Source organism: Pempheris klunzingeri, chromosome 9, assembly GCF_042242105.1.
Source record: "Pempheris klunzingeri isolate RE-2024b chromosome 9, fPemKlu1.hap1, whole genome shotgun sequence".
In the NCBI taxonomy this organism is placed as follows: domain Eukaryota; kingdom Metazoa; phylum Chordata; class Actinopteri; order Acropomatiformes; family Pempheridae; genus Pempheris; species Pempheris klunzingeri.
In genome coordinates, this window is record NC_092020.1 from 16511761 (window position 1) to 16534146 (window position 22386).

A 22386-nucleotide genomic window follows, 5' to 3' on the forward strand; every position below is an offset into this window, starting at 1 on the left:
TATATGTGGGTGGAATAATGAGCAGGAACATATAGCTCTGCCATTACAGGCTGAACCACCGCTTACAAGTGCACTGGCACCTGCTTAACAATTGAAGAGGAGAGCACTTTACATTTCTGGCGTCTGCTCATGACATGGCACCAGGATTATGTAAAAAGCTATGCCTCACTGGCGTTATTCTACGCTCATACTCACATGAGACATTGCACCTAGGACACTGTTACTGCAGTGATGTAACAGCTATATCTTCACTGACACACAGTATCATATATTATTCTCATAAATTTACAGACATCAAGATCTTTCTTTGGTTTTGCTCTTTAGACTGAGCTGCTTACTACCACCTAGTGGGGAGAAATCCATCCATCATGCAGAAAATACATTTAACAGGACTGTGTAAATTGTGGGAAAAACTGGTAAAGCTCACCCTCTCTAAAATGATCTCTTCATATTTATACATCCCATCACTGCCATTTACCTGTCAAAATAAAAAGCACAATGGTTAGTTACATCACAGGCTGAATCTGTCATTTTCTAAAAAATGTAGTCAGAAAAAAAGAGAAGCATGTAAATGTTTCAGCTAAATCCTTTACCATATAATACAAAGTAGAAGTATGCACAGACTGAACACAAAGATCCGTGGAGAATGGGATTATTGACAAAATATACAGAAGATGCATGCAGCAGATTGTTTAACTAAAAATACCACTGTGAATTTCTGATTTGCTGCAACCAAAAGTGTCTTTTTTGTCTTAAAAAGCATATGCACTGTGACACAAAATGTGCAACTACAGAATGCACATTGCCCACAAACAGGCAGGGTCAATAGGATAATGGATGTCGGTCCACATGGCAAACAGCATGTTGCTACCAGGAGGCGGCCTTTTCATCCACACACACACACACACACACACACACAAACATGCTCATGCACAGACACAGAGGGAGTGTGAATGAGAGAGACGTATACAGTACAGAGAGAGAGAGGAGATACTTACATAAGGGCCTGCATCTAGTGAGTCTGCGTTGACGATGATGGGGGGAGGGTTGGCCTGTGAATATGAAGAGATACACATTATCTCAGGGTGTGCGGCTGGCAGCACACAGACGTAATGCAGCACACACTTGGGAGCAAAGTGAACGGTCTTGGGAACGGTCGGTAAATCTCCTTGGGGCTGAGACTGTGTGGGTGTGTGTGTGTGTGTGTGTGTGAAAAGGTGTGAGGACTGAGAATGAGGACTGGGGCAGAGAGACCGCTGCTTATTAACCGCCACAACCAGACGTCCTGCGGTCACCTCATAAAACAAACCGGCTTGTCTTTAAGCTGTTGGGACAATACGTTCATCCCACACCAACCGCTCCTTTCCACTTTCATTTCACACACAGAAATAGCATCATGTAGTATCACATACAAAATGCATGGTTTCATGCTTCAGTAGCCATTCCGTTAGCATGATGGGCTATGTGTAAGAAAATTAGACGAAAGGAGGAGAAGGAAGAAGAACTAAGAAATCTGACAATAATTTTGATAATCCATTAACCATTTAAGCCACTTATCAAGCAAAATTAGCAAACTTTACTGGTTCCTGGCTCTCAAACATTAGGCTTTTTATCTGAATTGTATCATTGTGATAGATCACTGATTTGTCGTTTTGATCATTTTCATGTTTAAATAATATGTTTAAAAATTAAATATTCCATTGTGTAAATATTTATTTATCATCACAACACATATTTATTTTGCTATTGCTTTATTTTCCAATGTTGCTTTTATTCACTCTTTCTTGTCTATTGTTGCTGCTGTAACATGTAAATTTCCCCCTATGGGGGATCAATAAAAGAAGTCTAAGTCTAAGTCTTTAGGTGAACAAAACAATCTGAAAATGCCACCTGGGGCCCTGAGAAATTTTGATGGACATTTTTAAAAACTGCTTTCTCATATTTTAACTGACTTAGTGATTAATAAAAATGAAACATTATCATTAGTTACAGCCCTAGATATGTGTCAAATATGGGTTCAATCTGGAATTTAAGTGCTATTCTAACAAATAAGGCTGAAATAATTCGCAGATTAATCATTTACTCAAATGAAAGAAAATTAATTGTCTACAAAAGTAATTTATCAAGGAAAAACAGTAGTGTTTTAAGCTTCTCAAAATGCGAGCATTTGCTGATTTTCTCATTTTTACATCCATGCAAATTGAATATCTTTTGGACTGTTGGTTGGACAAAACAAAGCCAAATCATACGGAGTTCTAAGAAACTGCGTTCAGCATATAAATGTTTTTTTTCTCCTAAAATATAAAGAAATAATCTAAAAATAATCACCCGATCGATCGATAATCAATTGAGTTCTGAATCTTTAGGCTAATATAGTATTTTCATGTCATGTTGTCAACTAAAAAATATAACTAATATGGATTTCAGCTGCGTTTTCTTCACACTGGATTGTCTAAATGCTATTTTTGATGATCCCCTCTGTGACATCAACACTATTTTGGGGAAAACACTGACAACTCTTCATGTTTTTATTTTCTTTGGGCACATGAAAGGGTCAAATGTAAAAAGCTGATTACCTATTGGCAATAATGATGCATAAAACCCAACTGAAAGTGACTACACCTTATTAATTAACTGTCTATCTCAGCTCTATTGTGCCACCTGGTGTTTCTTTTTCCATTTCAGGCCTGCAAAGTGACCGGAGGAGCTTTGATACCAAAGCTGCCATGGTGGAAACAGAGAAGCAGAAGTGTGAAGGAGGAGACGCCAGTTGGTTTAGGAGCAGCTTGATGGCCATCCTCTAGTTCAGCACACTGGCTGTCTACATTTTATTGATTTGATTGAGCTGTGTGGGGGAGGGGATGCTGACGATGCTGCCTGGGGACCTTACACTTCCTGAGGTCCAACACTGAGGAGAAAATCACTAGCTGCCTATCTCACCGCTTCAGTACCCTCCCCCAACTCAACCCCATCACGCCCTCTCATCTGTGTCTTAATATATGCAGACACTGCCTGTGTCCACACGGCTGATTCTCACTGATTCTGACCTTCCTCCCAAATCATCACATTACAGATTACTTTGAACATTAACTGCAATATTGTGCAATTTACTTGTATATAGTGGATCGTCCTGCAGAGATATGGGCTATAAATCAATATAATACGATACTGTAACGTAAGATTTAAGATTTGATTGTGGTAATATCACAATATATCTTTAGTTATACTTTATTCGGGGCTTAAAGGCTGCTTTTCTTTCTTTCTTTGAGCGTTTTAGCTTAATGAAAGGATGAGAGAATTATTGTACTTGATACTTTCATTACATTCACATTACAAATTAATTGCAAGTGTTTCTGAGGCTCCAGTGGTGAGCCCCACATTATATTGATATATATTAATATTGAGATATTTAAAATATCACAATAACTGAGTTTAATTCTGGGCTCATTCCCATCTGATTATTTTAGTCAAAGTTAGTAACATTAAATAAGAAACTGTTTTTTCACACAAGCTGTTGGCAGACATTTAGCTTAGCGTGGCATAAAATGATTGGAACATCTGCGTTTGGCAAATACAGCAAATTAAATACCTGAAAACCTGAGAATTTACATACATCACGTTGATCATGTAAAAATTCCCAAAATGCAATCCTGATCAGTGAATTTAAGAAATTGGCAATAATAATATAATAAATTCAGAGGTATTGAAGGGATAGTTTCCACAGTATCAACAGTTGACAAATTTATATGAGCTCACTATCATGGTATAAAATTACATATAATATGAAAGCAACTTTTCATTTCATTTTCATTCTGTCTATCTGATGTTGGGCTGTTACATTTTTCATACTTATAGGATATATATTAATATCTTTATTACATTTATACCTTTCATTACCATGCATACTTCATTACCTCAAATTCTGCTTTTATATTCATTGCTTTATATAGATCTTTATATACATTTATTTTATTTTACATATATCTTTTTCTTTGTATAAATCTTCTGTATGTTTCTGTATTCTTTCCCAGCCGAAGAATTTTACGCGAGTGAACTGGTACAACAGAAGTGACAATAAACATCTTGAATCTTGAATCTTGACTTGTTCCATGAACAATTTACTTTTGACCCTTTGGATATGTACACTATTAAAATCATCTCAGATTATACAACATGAGCTGTATCTATAAGTTACAAAAGGTTTTCAATCAGGTTGTATTAGACTTCTGTAACACTTCTGTATCCATGAGACAGTAGCTTGATAGACGCACTTACAAAGATCTGATCCTTTGATTAAAATCATTCATCACCTCACAAGCTGTGCAGGTGTCATTTCATTTCTCCTGGTAATGACGGTTGCTCTCCAGATAAACAGGAGCTGCAGATTTTAACCGCTCCACTCGGTGGTGATGTGCTATGACTCTGGACAGCTGTGGCTGTGCAAACCCCACCCCACCCCCACCCCCCTCCCAGTCAGCACAATCAGGCCTACGTTGTAATCTGCATATGGACTAACAGATGCTCACGTCTGTGCTTGTGTTTGCATATTTCTCATGAATGCTTTGCACTTTTTCCCCCCTTCATCTTAGACCCCAACTCATAACATGTGCTGCAAATCCAGCGGAGTAAAAGCATCTGAATTATGGCTGTTAAGTCCACAGCAACCATGTCAGTGACTATTGTGTCTATTGTGAATGAAAACCCTGAAACCAAAGCCATACAGCAGGAAGTGATGAAACACAGCCTGAGGGCAACAAAGGGGAATACATTGGCTACTATTGTCCCTTGGTGGCTGACAGACTAAACTATTGAATCCACTACAGAGCCCACATGTGACAAAACACACCTGTTACAGTATAGTGCCTGCAGCGCTTATCGCAAGTATCATAGTGGACCAACGCTGCCCAATGGGATAACTGAATCTACAAGTCCAGCTGAAAGACAATAAACCCATCAGTTGTAGAAAACAGCGGTATTATCCGGGCCTGGGATTGCTGTGTAATCCCTCCATCTGAATCTCACATAACAAGCAAACAAAAAGGAATAATGGAAGATAATCTCAACATGAGTAATCTCAACATGAGTTTGTTTAACATTTATTAATTTACTCAGGTAACTCGGATTAGGTTGGATTACCCCTCCCTCCTTGGGGCCGCTGGTTACCCGCTCTATGCTAACCTGCTGCCTGCTGAGAGGAGGAAGACAGCTGGTTAAATACCATAATATTTGGCAAACACTGAAGTTTATGACAACTATCAAAGGTAGGATCTGTCTGTGCTATTAGGGGCTCCCAGAGGACGGGACAAACACTAACTAACAGTATCTGGATTTGCCAAACATGGGAGGCGAGTTTCACAGAGGTCAGGACAGAAACAGTCTCATACAGACTGATGTCAGTGTGTTGCAGGTGAATGTGGGTCAGATAACTTGAAGAGATTCAATAGGTAGTGATTCAGTGTCATACAGTTGAAGACTTGAGGCTGGAGACTTGATTTGAACTTGACTAGTCTGAGACTTGGTAAAATCCTGGAACAACCAAAGATAAAAAGCGAAAGCGACAGGCCGTACAAGACCATACAGCATGAAATTTGAATTACTAAGCTTCTGCTTAATATGACAAGGTCTCCAACTGAGTCAAAAAACTTCAGCTCTTCAAATGCTGTAGTGATGACCATTCAGAGACCTGAAAGACTTGGTATTTGCCTTTAAAGTCGAGTCACTTGACTTGGACTAACTATCACAGACTTTGAGAATTTGACAAGACAGCCTCATTTACACCTGGCCTCAACATGTGATCTGTGTCTAAATTTCTTACCTGGATAATGACAGCGGATCCACAGGCCTTTGCATTTACACCTGGTAATCTAAAACCTCATCATCTTGATTCTGCCTGCATGTGATTGGATCTCAATATGCAAATTGGTTAGGCAAGGCCGTTCAACTCAACAAACATGGCATGGACCGTGTCAAAGAAAGCAATGCCATGAACTGGTATCATTCATTTTAAATCACATTTTGCCAAGGAGGACTTGCTACTACTTGTAGCTTTTGCCAGGTTTGCCTGAGCCTGCAGGAAGAGGAGGATTAAGGTGACATTTAAACTTGCAGGGTGGATTTCTTTCTTAATAATGTGGCCACGCTGTATGGATGGCATTTACACCTGGCTGAGATCCGATCACACTGCAAGCCAGGTGATTCTCCATGGTCACAATGCATTCTACAAACATTTACACTTTGCAGAGATTTTTTCCATATCCAGGTAAGATATTCGGACACAGATTGCATGTTAATTCCAGGTACATATGAGGTCATCTTGAAACTTGACCTTAAAGATTTATAAACAGCTGTATGTTACACGTGTTGTACTGGCAGAAATTGAATATGATTGCCATAAAAACCTGTCATTAATCATTGAAGGCTGTTTTCACAGACAGTTGCTGTTGTTTACTTCTGCCCACCTGCAATGCAGCGCTCAGGGTTATAGTAGTCTTGGCACTACATGGACACCCATACACACAGGCTGAGACATGGAAGCAAGTGAGCACACTGGACACAAAGACCTCATGTACGCACAATGACAATGAGTCCAGACTGCTTCCCCAGCATGAGATCATTACAACAAGTCCCCACTGACCACCAGGAATGATGAAAATTCACCCGCTACAGTGCTTACATTCTCTCACTCCCTCGTCTCATCCACCCATCTGTTCATAATAGTTTCTTATTCATCAATCTATCATCTTGCTCTTCTGTCAGTGGAGATCCTGTGTCTGTCTCTTGTCTCTCAGCATCACGGGGGATGTGTATCATGTCCCGGTGGCTTTGCACCACACAACACTCACTTGGCTGCAGACCCTTGGGACAGTAAAGCCACAAAGACTCCCACTGAACCTTGGCAAGTGCAGGGCACAGGCTTCATCCAAATTGTTAAATAATCAATGTGTCCCCATGGTAACCGGTGCTTGCATGGTATTGGCCAGAAAGCTCGCTTAGCCACCTCCCTCCGCTTCACCTCTCGGGGCTCTCACTGCAGTTTCTGCGGCTCTGTGCTCGCACATGCATGGCCATGGGCTAGATGTGCCTGACTGCCTTCAGTGCTGTCTATCTATATCCACCGTGCGCACACACACACGCATGCGCGCACGCGCGCACACACGCGCACACACACACACACACACACACACACACACAGATGCACATGCGCCTTCTCAAATCTATATGCCATGAGTTGAGCTGTGCTCAGAAATGACATAATGGCTGCAGTGGAATCAGGAGGAGAGGCTGTTTTAAATGGCACGTGTTTTGTCATGCAGGTATACTGTACATTATCTAGGGTAGAGGCTAAGGCTCGACATTTTGGGAAATACAGTTGTTTGCTGTTAAATGAGAAGAATGATATCACTTTCACATTTGTACGGTAAATATGAAGCTACAACCAACAGCTTAGCCTAATGACTGGAAGCAAGGGGGAACAGCTAGCTTGGCTCTGTCCAGAGGTAACAAAATCTACTGATCAGCACCTCTTAGGCTCACTAATTAAGGCTTCATATCTTGTTTGTTAAATCCTTGCAAAAAGTGTAAAAACAACAATTTGCTGTTTTCTGAGAGGATTTTTATTACTTTTGGACAGAGCCAAGCAGTCTTAATGCTAAGCTAGGTTAGCTGGCTGATGGGGGTAGCTTCATTGTTACTGCACAGACGTATGAGGTATCAATAATCTCATCTAACTCTCGGCAAGAGGGCAAATACATGTATTCCCCAAAACGTGAAACTGTCTTCTGTTTAATTGTTTCACTAGACATTCACAATATAATCTATGGGCCCTATCTTTAATGTAGTTTTACCAGTGATGTAATGCACTTAACAAATAAGAAAAAACACATGCTGCAGTGGGTCATCAAACCAAAGCAAAAACTAACCACAAGAAAACATAATTCAAAAATATAGATCTACTATAGATCTCTAAAAAATGTTAGTATAGGCTGCATTATGTGTGTGCACGTGGATGCATCTGCATCCCTGCTGATGACAATAATGTCACACCTTAGGAAAGTTAAACCCTGGCTTTCTTCTACATCTGTCAGCGTTACTTGTTGTGCTTTCAAACCCTCCTCTTCATCACAGTAAGAGTGGAGGCGAGGAACAACAGGGTTCAGCATGTGCACAGCGACGGCATGCTGACAGGGCAATAACCCCTTACTTCTTAGCAAACATTTCCACATCAGTTCCTCTCTTGCCAGGCACACCGACATGGCAGCTCAGTCTCCAGTGGTGACATCGCAGTGAAATATGACAGTCAGCCCCGCTCAGATGATGCACCCAGTCAGTCAAATGATACAGCCAATGCTGAAGGAAGCTTTTCCTAGGTCTACAGCTGAGCTAACAGCAGATAGGAGAACAAGGCGTTCTATGACGTGCTTCTGTTATCTGAAAATGTAATGTTCCTTCGTTTTCTGACGCCTCTAGTGGTGCTGCGTTTATGTTTTCCTGCAGAATGTGGGATGAGAGACGCAGTCAGTGGTGCTGCTCTGATCCCCTGGCTCTCATTGGCCTCTCGTAGGCCACGCTGCAGTCCAATCAATATCTACTCAATTACCATGCACCCAACATCTCATTCACGCTGTGGCCCCTGTGCCGGAGGGAAGAGGGAAGGAGAGAGGCAAGGTGAGAGAAGAAGTGACAGATGGATGGAGCTGAGAAGGATGAACACATGACAGCTAGAGACGTTTTACTCGCAGACGCTGACGAAACTCAATGTTGCATTCTTTGTCAGGGACAAAGGCTGAATAACGAGATGTAATAAAGAAAATCCCATAGCGGTAAAGGTCAACTGCTCCTTCTCTCCTGCTACAACACCAGCTGAATTCAGGCGTTCATTTCAATGAGGCAGCCACAAGGAAATTAATTAGTTCACCCATAAAATGGCCCCATTAAAGCTTAAAGTTTTCTGATTTGATGGCTATGATTGAGCATTGTGACTATGTTGCCCCCCGTTCCCAAACCCTCCCAACACACACACTGCAGACGCACATTCATGAAACCATAATTAATAGCCCGTCACAGCTGTCAGCAGCGCTCCCTCCTCATCTTTATGTAATATTACAAAAGCATGCTCTGGCTTACCTCTCTGTCATGCTGAGCAGCACCAAATGAGAGCTGGCTAGTTTGACCTTCACAAGTGCAGCCACAGAGGGGAAAGTACTTAGTGTAACGAATATTCATAACAGTGTTGCTCCAGAAGGCCTTCTACAAGTCTGCTAACAACTGATCAGGTTTGAACAAGACAGCGTGTGTGGATTCATGCTTTAACTTTGATGTATTGAGTGTGCGTATGTGTACTAGTGATTCCATCAAAAATTGATTTCCAAAAATTCATTGACAACCCAGTTCAGCACTATTCTTTTCTATGAAATGCTGGACATGCATGTAAATTGACATTGTACGCGATGTCTGGGTGCTATTTCACTGAGTCATGCCTGCCTTTCAAACGTTGCTGCTAATGAGAGGGTGACCCCCCCTGCCCTTCCCCCATAGTCACAGTAAACTGTTACGCCAAAGTTCACAGTCGCAAAAATATAAACTGTCAATAATCATTATTGGGTTTTTTCCTGATACATCATTATGTCAGTTGCTGCACTGCTAATTTACATCAGTCACTGGTCTCACGATCCCACAGCCAGCACTAGGAGGCTCAATCGCAAGGTAACAGCTACAGTGAAAGTTACCAATTGTGCTGTGGCGAGGCTCCATAATGAAGGAGGCCTGTCATGTGTGAGTGTCATCAGTATGCTTCACATAATCCCGCCCCCACTGCTTCCTCTACATCAGAGGTCACTGCAGCGTGTTACCTCACAGCTCTTGACTAGTTGCTACCCCTTGTTGCTAAGCTGAGAGAGCTGCTAAGCTTGTTCCTCTCTGGTGTTTTGGATCCTGCTCTGATTACCGGTGACAGTGCACAACCACACACAACTGAGTGCTGCCATTTTGATGCTTTCACCACTGTCACGTTGCCTCCTCAGTAAACAAGAGTATGTTATTCAGCTGCTGTGATGTCATTATGGAGAAATGTGAATGCTTTAAATTTATTCATTTGAATTCATCTTCATTTTTTTGGGTTGTTTGTGTTTGAGTGTGGATGATGTGTGGTCTGTGTGACGCTGTGGAGATGCTGATGGCGTTGCTGAGGTAACAGTCTTATTTTGACATGACGAGGTGAGACATTTCACTATAAAAACAGCCACAGACAGGTTAGAAAAGCATACATGTATTAATCTGTATGTTTTCACAGTATTTGCGTCTCTTTCGAAACCATTAGTATGAATTCTGAAGATAGCAACTACGGGAAGCAGTACGTGAAAGATGAACACTACACGTCTTGTGATAGTTGTGGCATTTTGTTTTGTGATTTGGGGCAATACAAATTAAAATGGACATGACATGAATACATCTGCACTCACAGAGAAACTGCTTTAAAACTATTGTCACAATTATATATCACTCTACATCATGGTCTCCTGAACCATCCTGTAGTCACAAAGCCAACTTCAAGCAATAACATAATGTCAAGCAATAGTTTGACTTCATAGGAAATCAGATTTTTTGCTTTAGAGAGTTAATGTACAGAACTGGGTTAGCTGTTTCCTATTGCTTCCCATCTTTGTGCTAAGCTGAAGTAACAGACATGAGTGTAGTATCAATCTTGTGATCTAACTCTGTGTCAGACAGCGGGAGTAGATTTCCCAAAATGTCGAACTATTCCTTTACAATGATGCTAAGCTGCCTCTATTAGTCTCAACTCTCTCCTTACATCACAAACTTATTGACTACAGGAGCTCTCAGAAAAGTATCGCACTGCACCGAACCTAAAAGGGATCCACATAAAAATTAACAATCTGAAACTATTTACTGCCAGAAAACAGACCGGATGGTCCCCAATGCTGTGTGCTTTTTCAATGAGAGCTCTCTGCTCTGTTTCACTTTTGTCACCTTCATTTTCCTCGCTCCTTTCCTGAGCACCCCAGAACACAATCTTCTGAGCTGCGATTAGATCCTTCCAATTTTAGACTTATTCGTTTCTTTTAATTGGGAACATTGGACTGTGATTCTGCTTCATGAACCCAGTGATGTAACAAACACTCTCCCCTAAGGCCACGATGATCCTTAAACCCTTCTGATGCATTTCATTGCAAAAAAAAAAGAGAGGAAAGTTTTCTCTCATTTTCTTTTACAGCCTTTCACACCACAAGCGCTCACTCACAAGAGAACTTCAGCAATCTAATGCATAGTTTTTCTACTTCTTTAAATGTACCTGTGATTTTTTGGACTACAATACATGGAAGCTACAGCCCCTCAGTTGGTCCTGGTTCACAAATCAAAATCATGAGAGAGCGATAAAGCTACTGACAGCAAATATAAAGCATTTGGAGCTGTAAAAATACTACAGTGAAAATAACAAGGCTAACTTTGACCCAAAGCCCAATGAAAAGCATTGGTCCCCACCTCCCATGGGGCTCAGCCTCTCTCTACATACAGGAGCAGAGATCCTCCTGTCATGGTTGAGGTTTCATGCTGTTCTATAAGCTCCACTCGGAAACACCCACATATTCACATATCTCCATTCACTACCCTTGCCTGAGTTTTGGCTCACAATAAGTGTAGGTGTTGAAAGTGATGAAGAATTACAGTAAGTAGGACAACGGGCGAGGCAACAGAAACAAGAGCTGTGCCTCTAGTTTCCCTGTGATAGTTATGAATACATGAGCACATTTATCCATATGCTGATGTATTTCGCGCCAAACAGCAGAGGGAAAAACAGGGCATTGTTTTAAACGTTTGTAGCACTTTGGTGATTGCCAAATCAATCTGCCTCCTGTCGAGGGTCCAGATTTGCCCTTCTTCTCTGCCGTCCTCGGGTTGTGTCCGGACAAGACACACAGTCCCCTAAAGAACGAGTTTCGGCACAAATTAGAGCAGCTACCCTATTGGACTGCGTAGATGATACAAACACCGATCTGCAAACAATCAAACCTTAAAGGCTGAAACGCTTTTAACGGAGGTTCCTGTGATAAAACACAGTATACCAGCTGGCTGTCAGAACACAAGAAGCCTGTTCTGTTGGACAGAATATATGGACTCTAGCCATAAGACTACAATGTGAATACAGTAAGATAAACAGTAGCTGCCAGTTTCTGAGTGTATCACTATGAAATGCATGAGAGGTTAAACGGAAAATCCTCCCTGAACTGAAACACAGCTGAAATGGTGGATTGTTGTAGTGCTGAAACAATTAGTTAATTAGTCAATTAGTTGATAAGTCAACATTTATTGGTTCTAACTTATCCAATGTGAGGATTTGCTGCATGTCTCTTTTCTATAATTGTCAATCACATATCTTTTGGTTTCTTTGTTTTTGTTTTTAGATTGGGAATCTTCACTTTTTCCTCATTATTAATCATAGAAATAATCAACATATTAATCCAAAGTGGAAATAATAAGAGCTACAACTAAGGATAATTCTCATCATGGGTTATTCTGGTGGAAATACAGAATAGTCTTAACTGTACATTACAATTTCCCTGTGTGCTTTGTCCAACTAACAATCCAAAACACAAACATATTCTGTTTACTATCATGGAAGATTAAAAAAATAATTCATTATTCTCATTTGAGAAGTTGGAACCAGCAATTTTTTGCTTAAAGTTCCCATATTATGCAATATGTAGTTTTTAATGTCTCTTCAACACAAATGTGTCCCCCGTGTCCTGACAGACCGCAAAACAATCAGAAAAGACCGTCCTCTCCCTATTTCGCCTGCTCCATCTTTCAGTAAACGTGTGGAAAGACGCTGTTTAGATTTGGCATCCTTTATGATGTCAAAGGGATCTGTTGAACATGTGAGCTCCTCCAGGCCTTCAGCGGACTGACTGTCCTTTTTCACTGAAAACCCCCTGAACGCCAGCTCCCGCTAACATGAAGATGTCAAAGGTGAGAGCAAAGCACGCAAATTATTCTGTTCTTCTAAAACAGAGCGTGTAGACAGAGGCTGAAAACAGCTGCAGCAGCCACGTCTGGTACGAGAAAAGTTGTGCGTTTCTTGAACATTAATCCATATAAACCTGTTCTACTGGGACCCAAAAATACCAGTATGAACTTGAAAAGGAGCAGATTATGGGATCTTTAAAACAAGACTCAAGGACTGGATTATTAAAATCATTGCTCTGCCGATCAACTAATCAGTTAATTCTCTAAGCAGCTCGACATGAAATCAATGAGCTTGTATGTTTTCCGTTGAGATTAGTGTTAAACAAACATCGCAAGATTGAAATTGAATATAAGTTTTGAGGAGGATTTGTCTGCACTATTAATCAAAATGCTTATCATTTAGTAAAACTGTTCTATAGGATCAAAAATGGGACTTGAACATGTACTCACTTCAAATTTGATCGCATAATACAACATAATGGATGCTTTGGCGTGGCATTTGTCAGTGTTTTATAAGAATTTCTGCAATATGCAAAAGACAGAAAAAAGATCACTTGATTTCCTGAGGATAAGTTCTTTGCATCGAGTGAAAGACACTCCTCACTTCTGAATTTTAGAAGCTTCTAAAAGACCAAACAATTACCTTTACATTTATATTTCTACCTGGTTACACTAAACAATACTGTGGTAAGAACAACAGTACTAGTTTCTTCAACCCCCTAAGATCCTTGTTCAATCAAAAACACTAATTTTCTTGGTGCACGGGCTGATGTTGCATCATTCGTCTCATTCAGGCCCCCCCTCCCCTCCCTCATTCCTGCCTGCTGAGATATCCCAATGAGCATATGCGGCTCTTGGATTTGGCTGATTACATAATTGGAAATTTTAATGGTGAATATTAATCCACAATGGCCCATATTGGGTTTTATAAGCAGGCTGATCAGGATCTGCAGGCTCTCAGTAAGCAGCGTCGGCCTATGGACAATGAAGCTCTGGGCTGGAAGAGCTCTTTATATTACACAAGTGGCATGGCTGACACAGCAGAGCAAAACTACACTGTTCAATAACGCTGGTCTCCACATACCCACAGCACATTTTTTGATTGCATTTTCTAGTTGGGATCGTCATCGTCCTTGCATTTTTCTATAAATAAATGGACAAATTATTCCTTGACTTGTGTCAGTGTGGCGATCAAAAAAAAGCTCTTGGAAATCCAGAAGGCTTCGGTTGCCTGCGTATCAACATTGCAGTCTGTGGGTAATTAGCTAGCTGAGCAGCACAGCTACTGTGCAGCTCTGACTGAGCCTGCACCATGGCAACACACAGGGCTGTGTCTGAGCACATGCTCCTTCACTCCCCTTTCCTTTCCATTCCTCTTCCTTACTGGCTTCTCTCCCTCTCATCCCTTCCTTTACGCCACACCTCTCATTTCTTCACCTCTTTCTCCCCCCTCCCACCCCTCCCTCTCTGCCCTTCCTCCCCTCTTCCCCCCCTCTCTTGCATCATCACAGCCCAAACTGACAACTGAAAAGACACTCGCTGATTCACAATAGGGAAGGGCTCTGCGTTGCTGCTTTCCTCGACATTCTGAACACAGAACTGAGCATTTTTACGACATATGGCAATCGATATGACACTGATCAGAGATCAAATACACATATACAGCTAATTTGAAATACATTTGCAGTTACATTTTTTAGGAAACATAATGCTGGATTATTGCAATATGTGTGTATTTAATGTATCTGCAAGATGCCAGTGCAAAATATTCATAATGAACAATCTGCAAAATGTTCACCATCTGAGAAAACTAAAAAAATTAATTAGTCAGCACGGATTAAACAAACCTAATATATATGAGTGTTAATTAGTGAGCTTTACTGGTAGGTTTTCCTTTAACCTTTAGACAGAGTCAGGCTAGCTGCTTCCTCCTACTTCCACTCTTTACACTTTACAACTGTCTGCTGGTGGTAAGTCTTATCATTTTTTGTGTGATATCATTTGTATCATTCTAATGTGATGGGTAGTTCATGCAAATGAATTAAGTTTAACTTTCCTCAGTGTAGCCTGCAACAAGAGCTCCCTGCTCATCATCCAGCATGTTGTCATTGTCGTTGACATTTAACGCCTCTACGGCTGTTGTTCAACTAAATAACTGACATAACAATAATATTATTACTGTTATTCTACTGTTAAGTTAATTATTCAATCGTGTGATATAAATCAGACATTGGCTGACAAGCTAAATGACGAGCTGGGAGCTCTCAGTGCAGGTGACATGGAGAAAAATTAAACATTGTTCATTTTCATATACCAACCACATTGTAATCATACAAAGCCAGTTGAAAATGGGCAAAGTATCCCTTTAATATACCGATATGACAGTGGTATCAACCTTTCATCAAGTTCAGTCAAGAAATATCAAAATATCAAACTATGTCTTTTACATTTTAAGGGTAATGTTTGTGCTCAGGAGGATAGGAAAATATATTACATGTATGTTACATTTGCTTAAACATTACAAAAAGTAGGATGCAGGATGCAAATTCTGATCTCCCTAGTCAAAGCCATTTTTCACTGTACACTCAACATTCATCCATAACATCCTTTCTATGATGAGTGGTTTGTGCGGCATAGGAACATCACATAGATAAAATATTGCAGCTGAAAATAAAACAAAAAGGAAAATTATATTTCCTCCAAAAACTAAATGGCAAAGCAAATTTGCAGAACAAGGGCAAATAATTAGCACACAAACATATTTGACAAAGTCAGTGACAATGCTTTCACTACAGACTCATCCTATGTATCAGCTTATAAAGGTCTCAGCCTAATGACACTGTACAATGCTGCTTAGCATGCATTTTATACATGTTGGTCATATGAATGGTTGGGTCACTCAACATGTATTTATTTATAAAGTTCAATGGCACTAACCCTTAATTTGAATTAAAGAAACAAGAAATGTGATGGCTTTGTGTGTGTGTTTGTGTTAATTGTCGCACTACCCGCCCTGCCCTGTTACACCTGGAAGAGCACAATGTGGGAATAAAGACGTCTTGCAGCTTTAAAAGTATTTACGAGAGACCAAGCCGTCCTCCTATATGCTAAAACAGATGCTGGCATCTAATTATAATGTGTTCTGATTTATTTCCATCTGACATGGAAACCAGCATCAAAACACAAATGTCTGCTTTGTTCTTTCCTCACGTCTCAGCTTGTGGGACTTCAGCTTAAAGGAAACTGTTCCTGTCATTGTTGAATGGCAATGGTTGACCTTATAAACCGCTGTTTATGATAACAGAAAATAATCCTATATTAAGTCTAAGTCATGGTAGCTTACAGCGTCCAGTGGCACAGCTAAGGACTTCCCCCCCACCTCTTTGTGTGGTGTTTGTAAACTTCAGTAAGTTTGTTCCCAATAAAAGTTTTGGTCCTTGAGGGTGGAGTGACTATGTCAAGATTTGAAGGATTTTTTTTTGGACAATTATTCTTGCAAGTAGACGTTGCACAGCAGTGGAAGAGAGAAGGGAGAGCAGGTCTCCTATGGAGTGAGTATGAAGAAATGAAGGTTTGTAATATAATCTCGAGCGTATACTTTAGAATCAGCTATCGGCAAAGGAAAAGGGCACAAATTAGCATTTTGCCAAAATGCAAACTTCCTATTTTACACTACTGTTATTAAATTGCATCAAATGTCAGCATCTACGGGCACAATCTACACCAATGAGAGTGATTCCTGTGGTGACAATAAAACAGGTTTGAACATATAAAATAACGCAATATAGACTTAGCTTTACTGGCAAATAATTATTATGACTCAGGTCTACCAGATTGCAAATTATGTGATGTTGTGTTCTTATGAAAGACTGATATAACAGCTTGTGCCATACTGTACTTAAATGGTGTGATCTGTGATGATGTGTGAATTATTTGCTGAAACTTTTCTAGAAAATCCAACTGGCCTTCCTTTGAAATCTGCCCATTGGCTAAGTCACAATGTACTATGAGGATGGTTCATGACTTTTAAATCAACTGGGAGATTTCCTTTTATTCTCTCAGATCTGTGATATAGTATTATCTATATGTCTGTAATGTATTACTGGGTCTGGTATCTGAGCACTCCATAGTCACACTGAATGTCAGTCAAACATAAACTAAACATCACATTAGGTACACTAAAGCAAAAAGGTAGAACATCAGTGATGAATAAGGACATTATTACTGTGAGAAGCATGAATGTAACCAACTGAGAAGTTGGACCACCGCCTGCTAATCATGTGCTATATGCTGAACATACCATGGTAATCAAGCATCTTATCTGGCTAGAAAACATTTACTGCAACTGTCACTATTGCAGACCTTTATATTCAATATCAAGTAACAATCCTTATGGCTGAGTGCTGAAACCAGTGTAGAGGTTCCTCTAATGGATGCAAGATGGTGAGGAATTAATTCTCTTGGAAATGTTTTTGTAAATATTGTCTCCAGCAAGACATTGGGGCCTAAAAAGCTAATAGCATGTCGCTATACCATTAGCATATGCTGTGTCCTTGTGATTGTCAAGGGATTCAGCCTATCACACTCATCTGTGGTGGTTGCTGCTCTCCAAACCGCTGGCAGGATGGAAGCAAACCATTAACCCAAACTCTATCGACGAAAGACATCCATCCAGAAAGCTACGGGTGACATCACACACACCATGTCCACATTGCTCTTCAGCTTACTACTACTACTTACCACTTAAGACCATCTAAAATGATCTATACAAGGCAATGATATGATTGAAAATTTGGATTTGGCTTGTATTAGGAAAGGTTGTGTTACACCGTGACGAAATATCAACAAAAATGCACAGCCACACAGAGGGAAACAAAAAGTAATAAATCCATGAAAGCAATTTCAAGGCAGAGATGTACTCAACAGTGTAATAAGATGTATGATATTAAGCTGGGATTGCTTGTATTGTTTATATCTGTAACAGGGTGAGGGCATGCTCTCTCTTTATCTCCCTGTCGCTGAGATTGAGACGTGTGCTTCTGTTTTTCCAAACTCAGTGGGTAGATTGAGTCAATTTTCACTAATACAAAATAACGACTGATAATAAACAGAGGGACGTATTTTAGGGATCATCTGTGGCTCTGTGCACATACAACAGATATATGTCTGGAAAATGTTAGCAGGCCTCTCCTCTTATCAGCTCAGTGGGGGGAGAACAGGAAGTCCATGTGGGCCAAACATATGTTGTCCCAATGTACTGTATGTCTATGCTGTTCACATATGAAGAAGCTGCAAGTATCAAAATATCCCTTGTGGGTCCTAGTGGAGGACAAAAATGTTGGTTTTAACATAAAATCAAACAGTAATTTTGGACGTACAAATAGGTGTCAGTTAAAAATAGCTGATTCTTCATTCAAAATGTGCATATGCACTAATGCAGAGCAGCAACCACACTGCAAAAAACTATTCAGAAAATCAGGTCTGGACACTTTCTGGAGATGTCCTTTCACACATGTAGCACATAACAGGAGATTATCGCTGTCAGACGTGTTCTCACCTACTGAGAGAGATGCAAGAGGTGGGACATAGCACAAAAGTACACTGCGGTTGTAATTCAGCATTTTTACGCTTTTCCAGATATCCAGTATGCACCATATGTGGAAAATAAAGCCTAATGATAAAACCTCTTTTGGGGGGATCCTGGTCAGATATGCTGGTACTGTATTACAGCATAAAATTCTCTTCAAACCCTGTCAGCTTTAGACAATGACTAACAGAGTGTAGATGTGATATTTCTCTAAAGCACTGCATGTGCATAACTTGTTAAGGTACACAAATCATACTGAAGCACAGGTCTGAAGTTGTTTGCTGCTGCAGAATCCACTCTGAATACTGCTCTACACCCCAAAATGAAGCATTTCATTTGTACTATGTATGAAAAAAGAGAGATCGGAGGAGGAGAAGGGCAGTGGAAGACAGGAAAGGGATTATAGAAATGAAGCACGCTGAAAAACAACACATACACACACAAATGAGAGGCCAGACCAAATGGCTGAAGGGCTGCTTGGATAATGCATTAGACAGAGATGGCACTCAGAGCAGCTACACATGGTAAGAAATGCACTGCTTCGCCAAATGTCCTCCACACACACATACGCGCACATACACACACACACACACACACAGACACACACACTTTCCCAGAAAATGGAAGAACGAACAACAAGTATTCTGTTTACTGTATGATGATTTACTGGAAAATTTGAACATTGGTTCACTAATTGGAGCTCAAAAGATTTCCCGTCCATCTTAATGTATGACATGATTTCAACGGCCTGTGTTCCAACTGTCGGTGCGATAATGAATGAAAAAAACAGACACTAGAAATCATCTACAGAAATGTATAGGAGTACAATGCTGTGTACAACTAATTAACTGTAGTTAGCAGTGAGCGTTTCCTCATTAATGGTGGTTTACCTGTTGTGAAGCTGGCAGAAATTACCCTAAGACAACAAAGAGGCAGTTCACATGAACATTTGTGGGTGACTGACCCCAAAGCTCACAACCAGGGCTAATTATAGAACAATTTTTTTACCAACACTAAATTTAGGATGGCAAGGAAACGGTTAGGTAACTTTTGAAGTCATCAAAATGCCTGGTCAGGTTTGTAGTCATGTTTACTATGACTACTATAATTCGACAATAATTCGGCTTGTTTTACATTGTACTTTATTTAGACAACCTTGTTGTTGGCTGCTTGGTTTATCCAACATTTAACATTTGAGAAGTTGGACTTCTTCTATTAAATGAAAACACGTTGTACTTCTGTAGTAGGAAAAGCACGGGTGTTACTTATAACATTAATGATGGCTCTGTTGTATTCAAATGTCCCAGCGTGCCATGACAGTACACCATACCAGGACCCTGAAACTGAAGCAGCTAAATGGAATTCAGTTATTGTTAATTTTATTATTTACACCTGCCTTTTTCCTACTGTGGCATGTCAAAATGTCTTTTGTGAAAAAGGCCTATGCATATCAGTTCACTAGTTCTAACTAGCATCTAATGTGCCTGCCATTACTTGTATTCTGGTAGCTCACATGGTAAATTCAGCATAATGTACATTTCCACTGCACTAACTCCATTTGTAAAGCCACAGATTACCACTCTACTGCTCTGAGTTCCTCCTCTCTAATGCTCTTTTCATTCATTCATTAATTCCATTCGTTTCTACTCGGCCGTATTCTATAAAGCCATGTTAACTTACTGAATAAAACTCAGCACTTCCTGCAGATTGCAGAAATTGCACCCTTTGAGCCACAGGAAGGCTCTTAATGTGAAACATCTGAGCAGGAAGTGTTAGGTTGCTTTGACAGCATCTTAAAAGCAATTTCAAAAGTGCAAAATGGAGGCGACTGAAAATAATTACAGAATGAAAACAGTATTTCTGTTAGAGAAGAGGGGTGGATATGTCATGACTATATTGATGTACTGATTGAATTAGTGCTGTGGAAATGTGCATATTTATCAAGAAAACAGCTAAACATGTAGGAAGTTTTGAGTTTCGTTAACAACAAGCAGTGCAGACAGGAAAGCTGCAGATGAAAATAAGAAAAGATAATAATTATGAATAAAGACTCAGCTTGTCTTCAATAAAGGCCTTTACGGTAAGAAATGTTCTGTTTTGAATATCTACTATATAGGCATTGGTGTAAAATTATTTGGAACCTAATGTATTAATTATTTGTATTCATTACTTAGCACTTAGCTCCTACTTTTTTGGTATTGTAACTACTACTGTGTACTTTATTGTAAAGTGTTACCAAAATAACAGCTGATATGATGGTTGAATAAAAGCAATAAAACCACAAGCACTGTTGAAAGCACCCACACACCCCCACAAAAATGAAGAGGAGTCAGAAGGCTTAGGGACTAGCTCTTCTCTGATATTGATTGGATATACACATATTCCACAGCAGCATGTGGGTGATGGAGCTGGTGCACCTTCCTGAAAATGCAAGCACATTCTTGCTAAAACAAGTCTAGCAGAGCAGAAAAAAAAGCTTTCATATCTGTACATACAGCCTATCACACACTGACGCCTGATTCTTTTAATTAACAGCACCAGTAGTACAGCATTTTACCGCTGCCATCTCATTCCATTAAAGGCCCTGTGTCCCTTGCTTCTCCCTCTAACAGAAAATCTGATGCTTCCATCGCTGAATCAGGGGTCCACTTTGCCCTGCACAGCACAGTCCCATTTCTAGGCCAGTCGCTACTGTGATCAGCAAAAACCCCTAAATAAAACAAAGCAGGCAAGCAAACAAACAAACAGCGTTCCCCTCCCTTCTCCTTTCTTCTCTCCTCTCCTCCCCTGGCTGGCAGTGAGAGCCAGAGAGGGGAACAGGCGAGTTGATACGGGGCTGAGCCCTGGCAGGGCCTCTGACAATGACCATATGGATCACAGGGGCATGGCAGCCTCGGCTTCCAGCAGGACACACACCTCCACACACACGATCTGCAGCTTCAGGCAAGTGCACCTGTAAATTGTACAAAAGCCTATATATACATCTCCAAGCTGTAGCCAAACTGCAGTAATGAGTAAACCACTTGATGAGCATTAAATCTGCACTGGCAGAGAACACGACGCATTCCTGTGAATCCTGCATTTCACACAGGACCTCCATGTTGAAACAATAGGAGCAGAATCAGTCAGTGAACGCAATGCAAGAACAACAGAGTTACTGAGTGGAAGCTTTTAAGAGGAGTGTAGGAGGTGGGATTCAACACTGCTCAGGTCCTGGGCCAAAGCTATGGCAGCTCCCCATCACAGATCAAGCTCTTTGGCTCCCATAATGGTGGCTTGGTTGTAAAAGTCTCCCCTGCACGCTCACGTCAGCGTCTGACTGGCCTTTTCTCAGGCGCTCCGTCCTTACCCCTCTTACAGCGTATAAAAAGCAAGCTTTTGTCAAAGTGCGCATAAATATTGCAGTGCACCTTGTCTGCCTTGTTTCGTAGTGCATTTCCCGTGATTCACCATCCTCTCTTTACCCTCAAATTTTCATGGGTAAAGAACACTTTGTTTTTGGGTAACGGTCTGTGTCAGGCATGGGTGTGTGTGCTTAAACTGTATGTATGTGAGAGTGTGTGGGTGAGAGACAGGTAAGCGCAGAAGGGAAGATATGATGTGGGAGGTTTGCAAGCAGACAACTGAAATTAAATTATGTGCTCTGAATTTGTGTGAGATCTGTAAAATAGAATGTTGGCATCTGAATAATATTTTGCGGAAATACATTTTTTCTAAAATTTCAGTTTCAAATTTAGAGTTTTGTACAGTACAAATTTACAAATACAAAAGGATTTTGTTTTGTCTCACTTGTGCATGTTTGCACAAGTGAGCAAGCT

The 22386-nt window shown here is 40.5% G+C and overlaps 1 protein-coding gene across 7 annotated transcripts in view; it reads right to left on the reverse strand.

Annotated features, from left to right (window-relative positions):
* Positions 1–22386, reverse strand: part of dlg3 (discs, large homolog 3 (Drosophila)) — a 77549-nt gene that overhangs the window by 29275 nt on the left and 25888 nt on the right. For all 7 annotated transcript variants that reach the window (XM_070837116.1, XM_070837118.1, XM_070837115.1 and 4 more), the window contains 2 exons: positions 999–1052; positions 428–478 (listed from right to left, as the gene is read on the reverse strand). In XM_070837116.1, coding sequence (XP_070693217.1) covers positions 428–478; positions 999–1052 — 105 coding nt within the window. The remainder of the gene's footprint in view (positions 1–427; positions 479–998; positions 1053–22386) is intronic.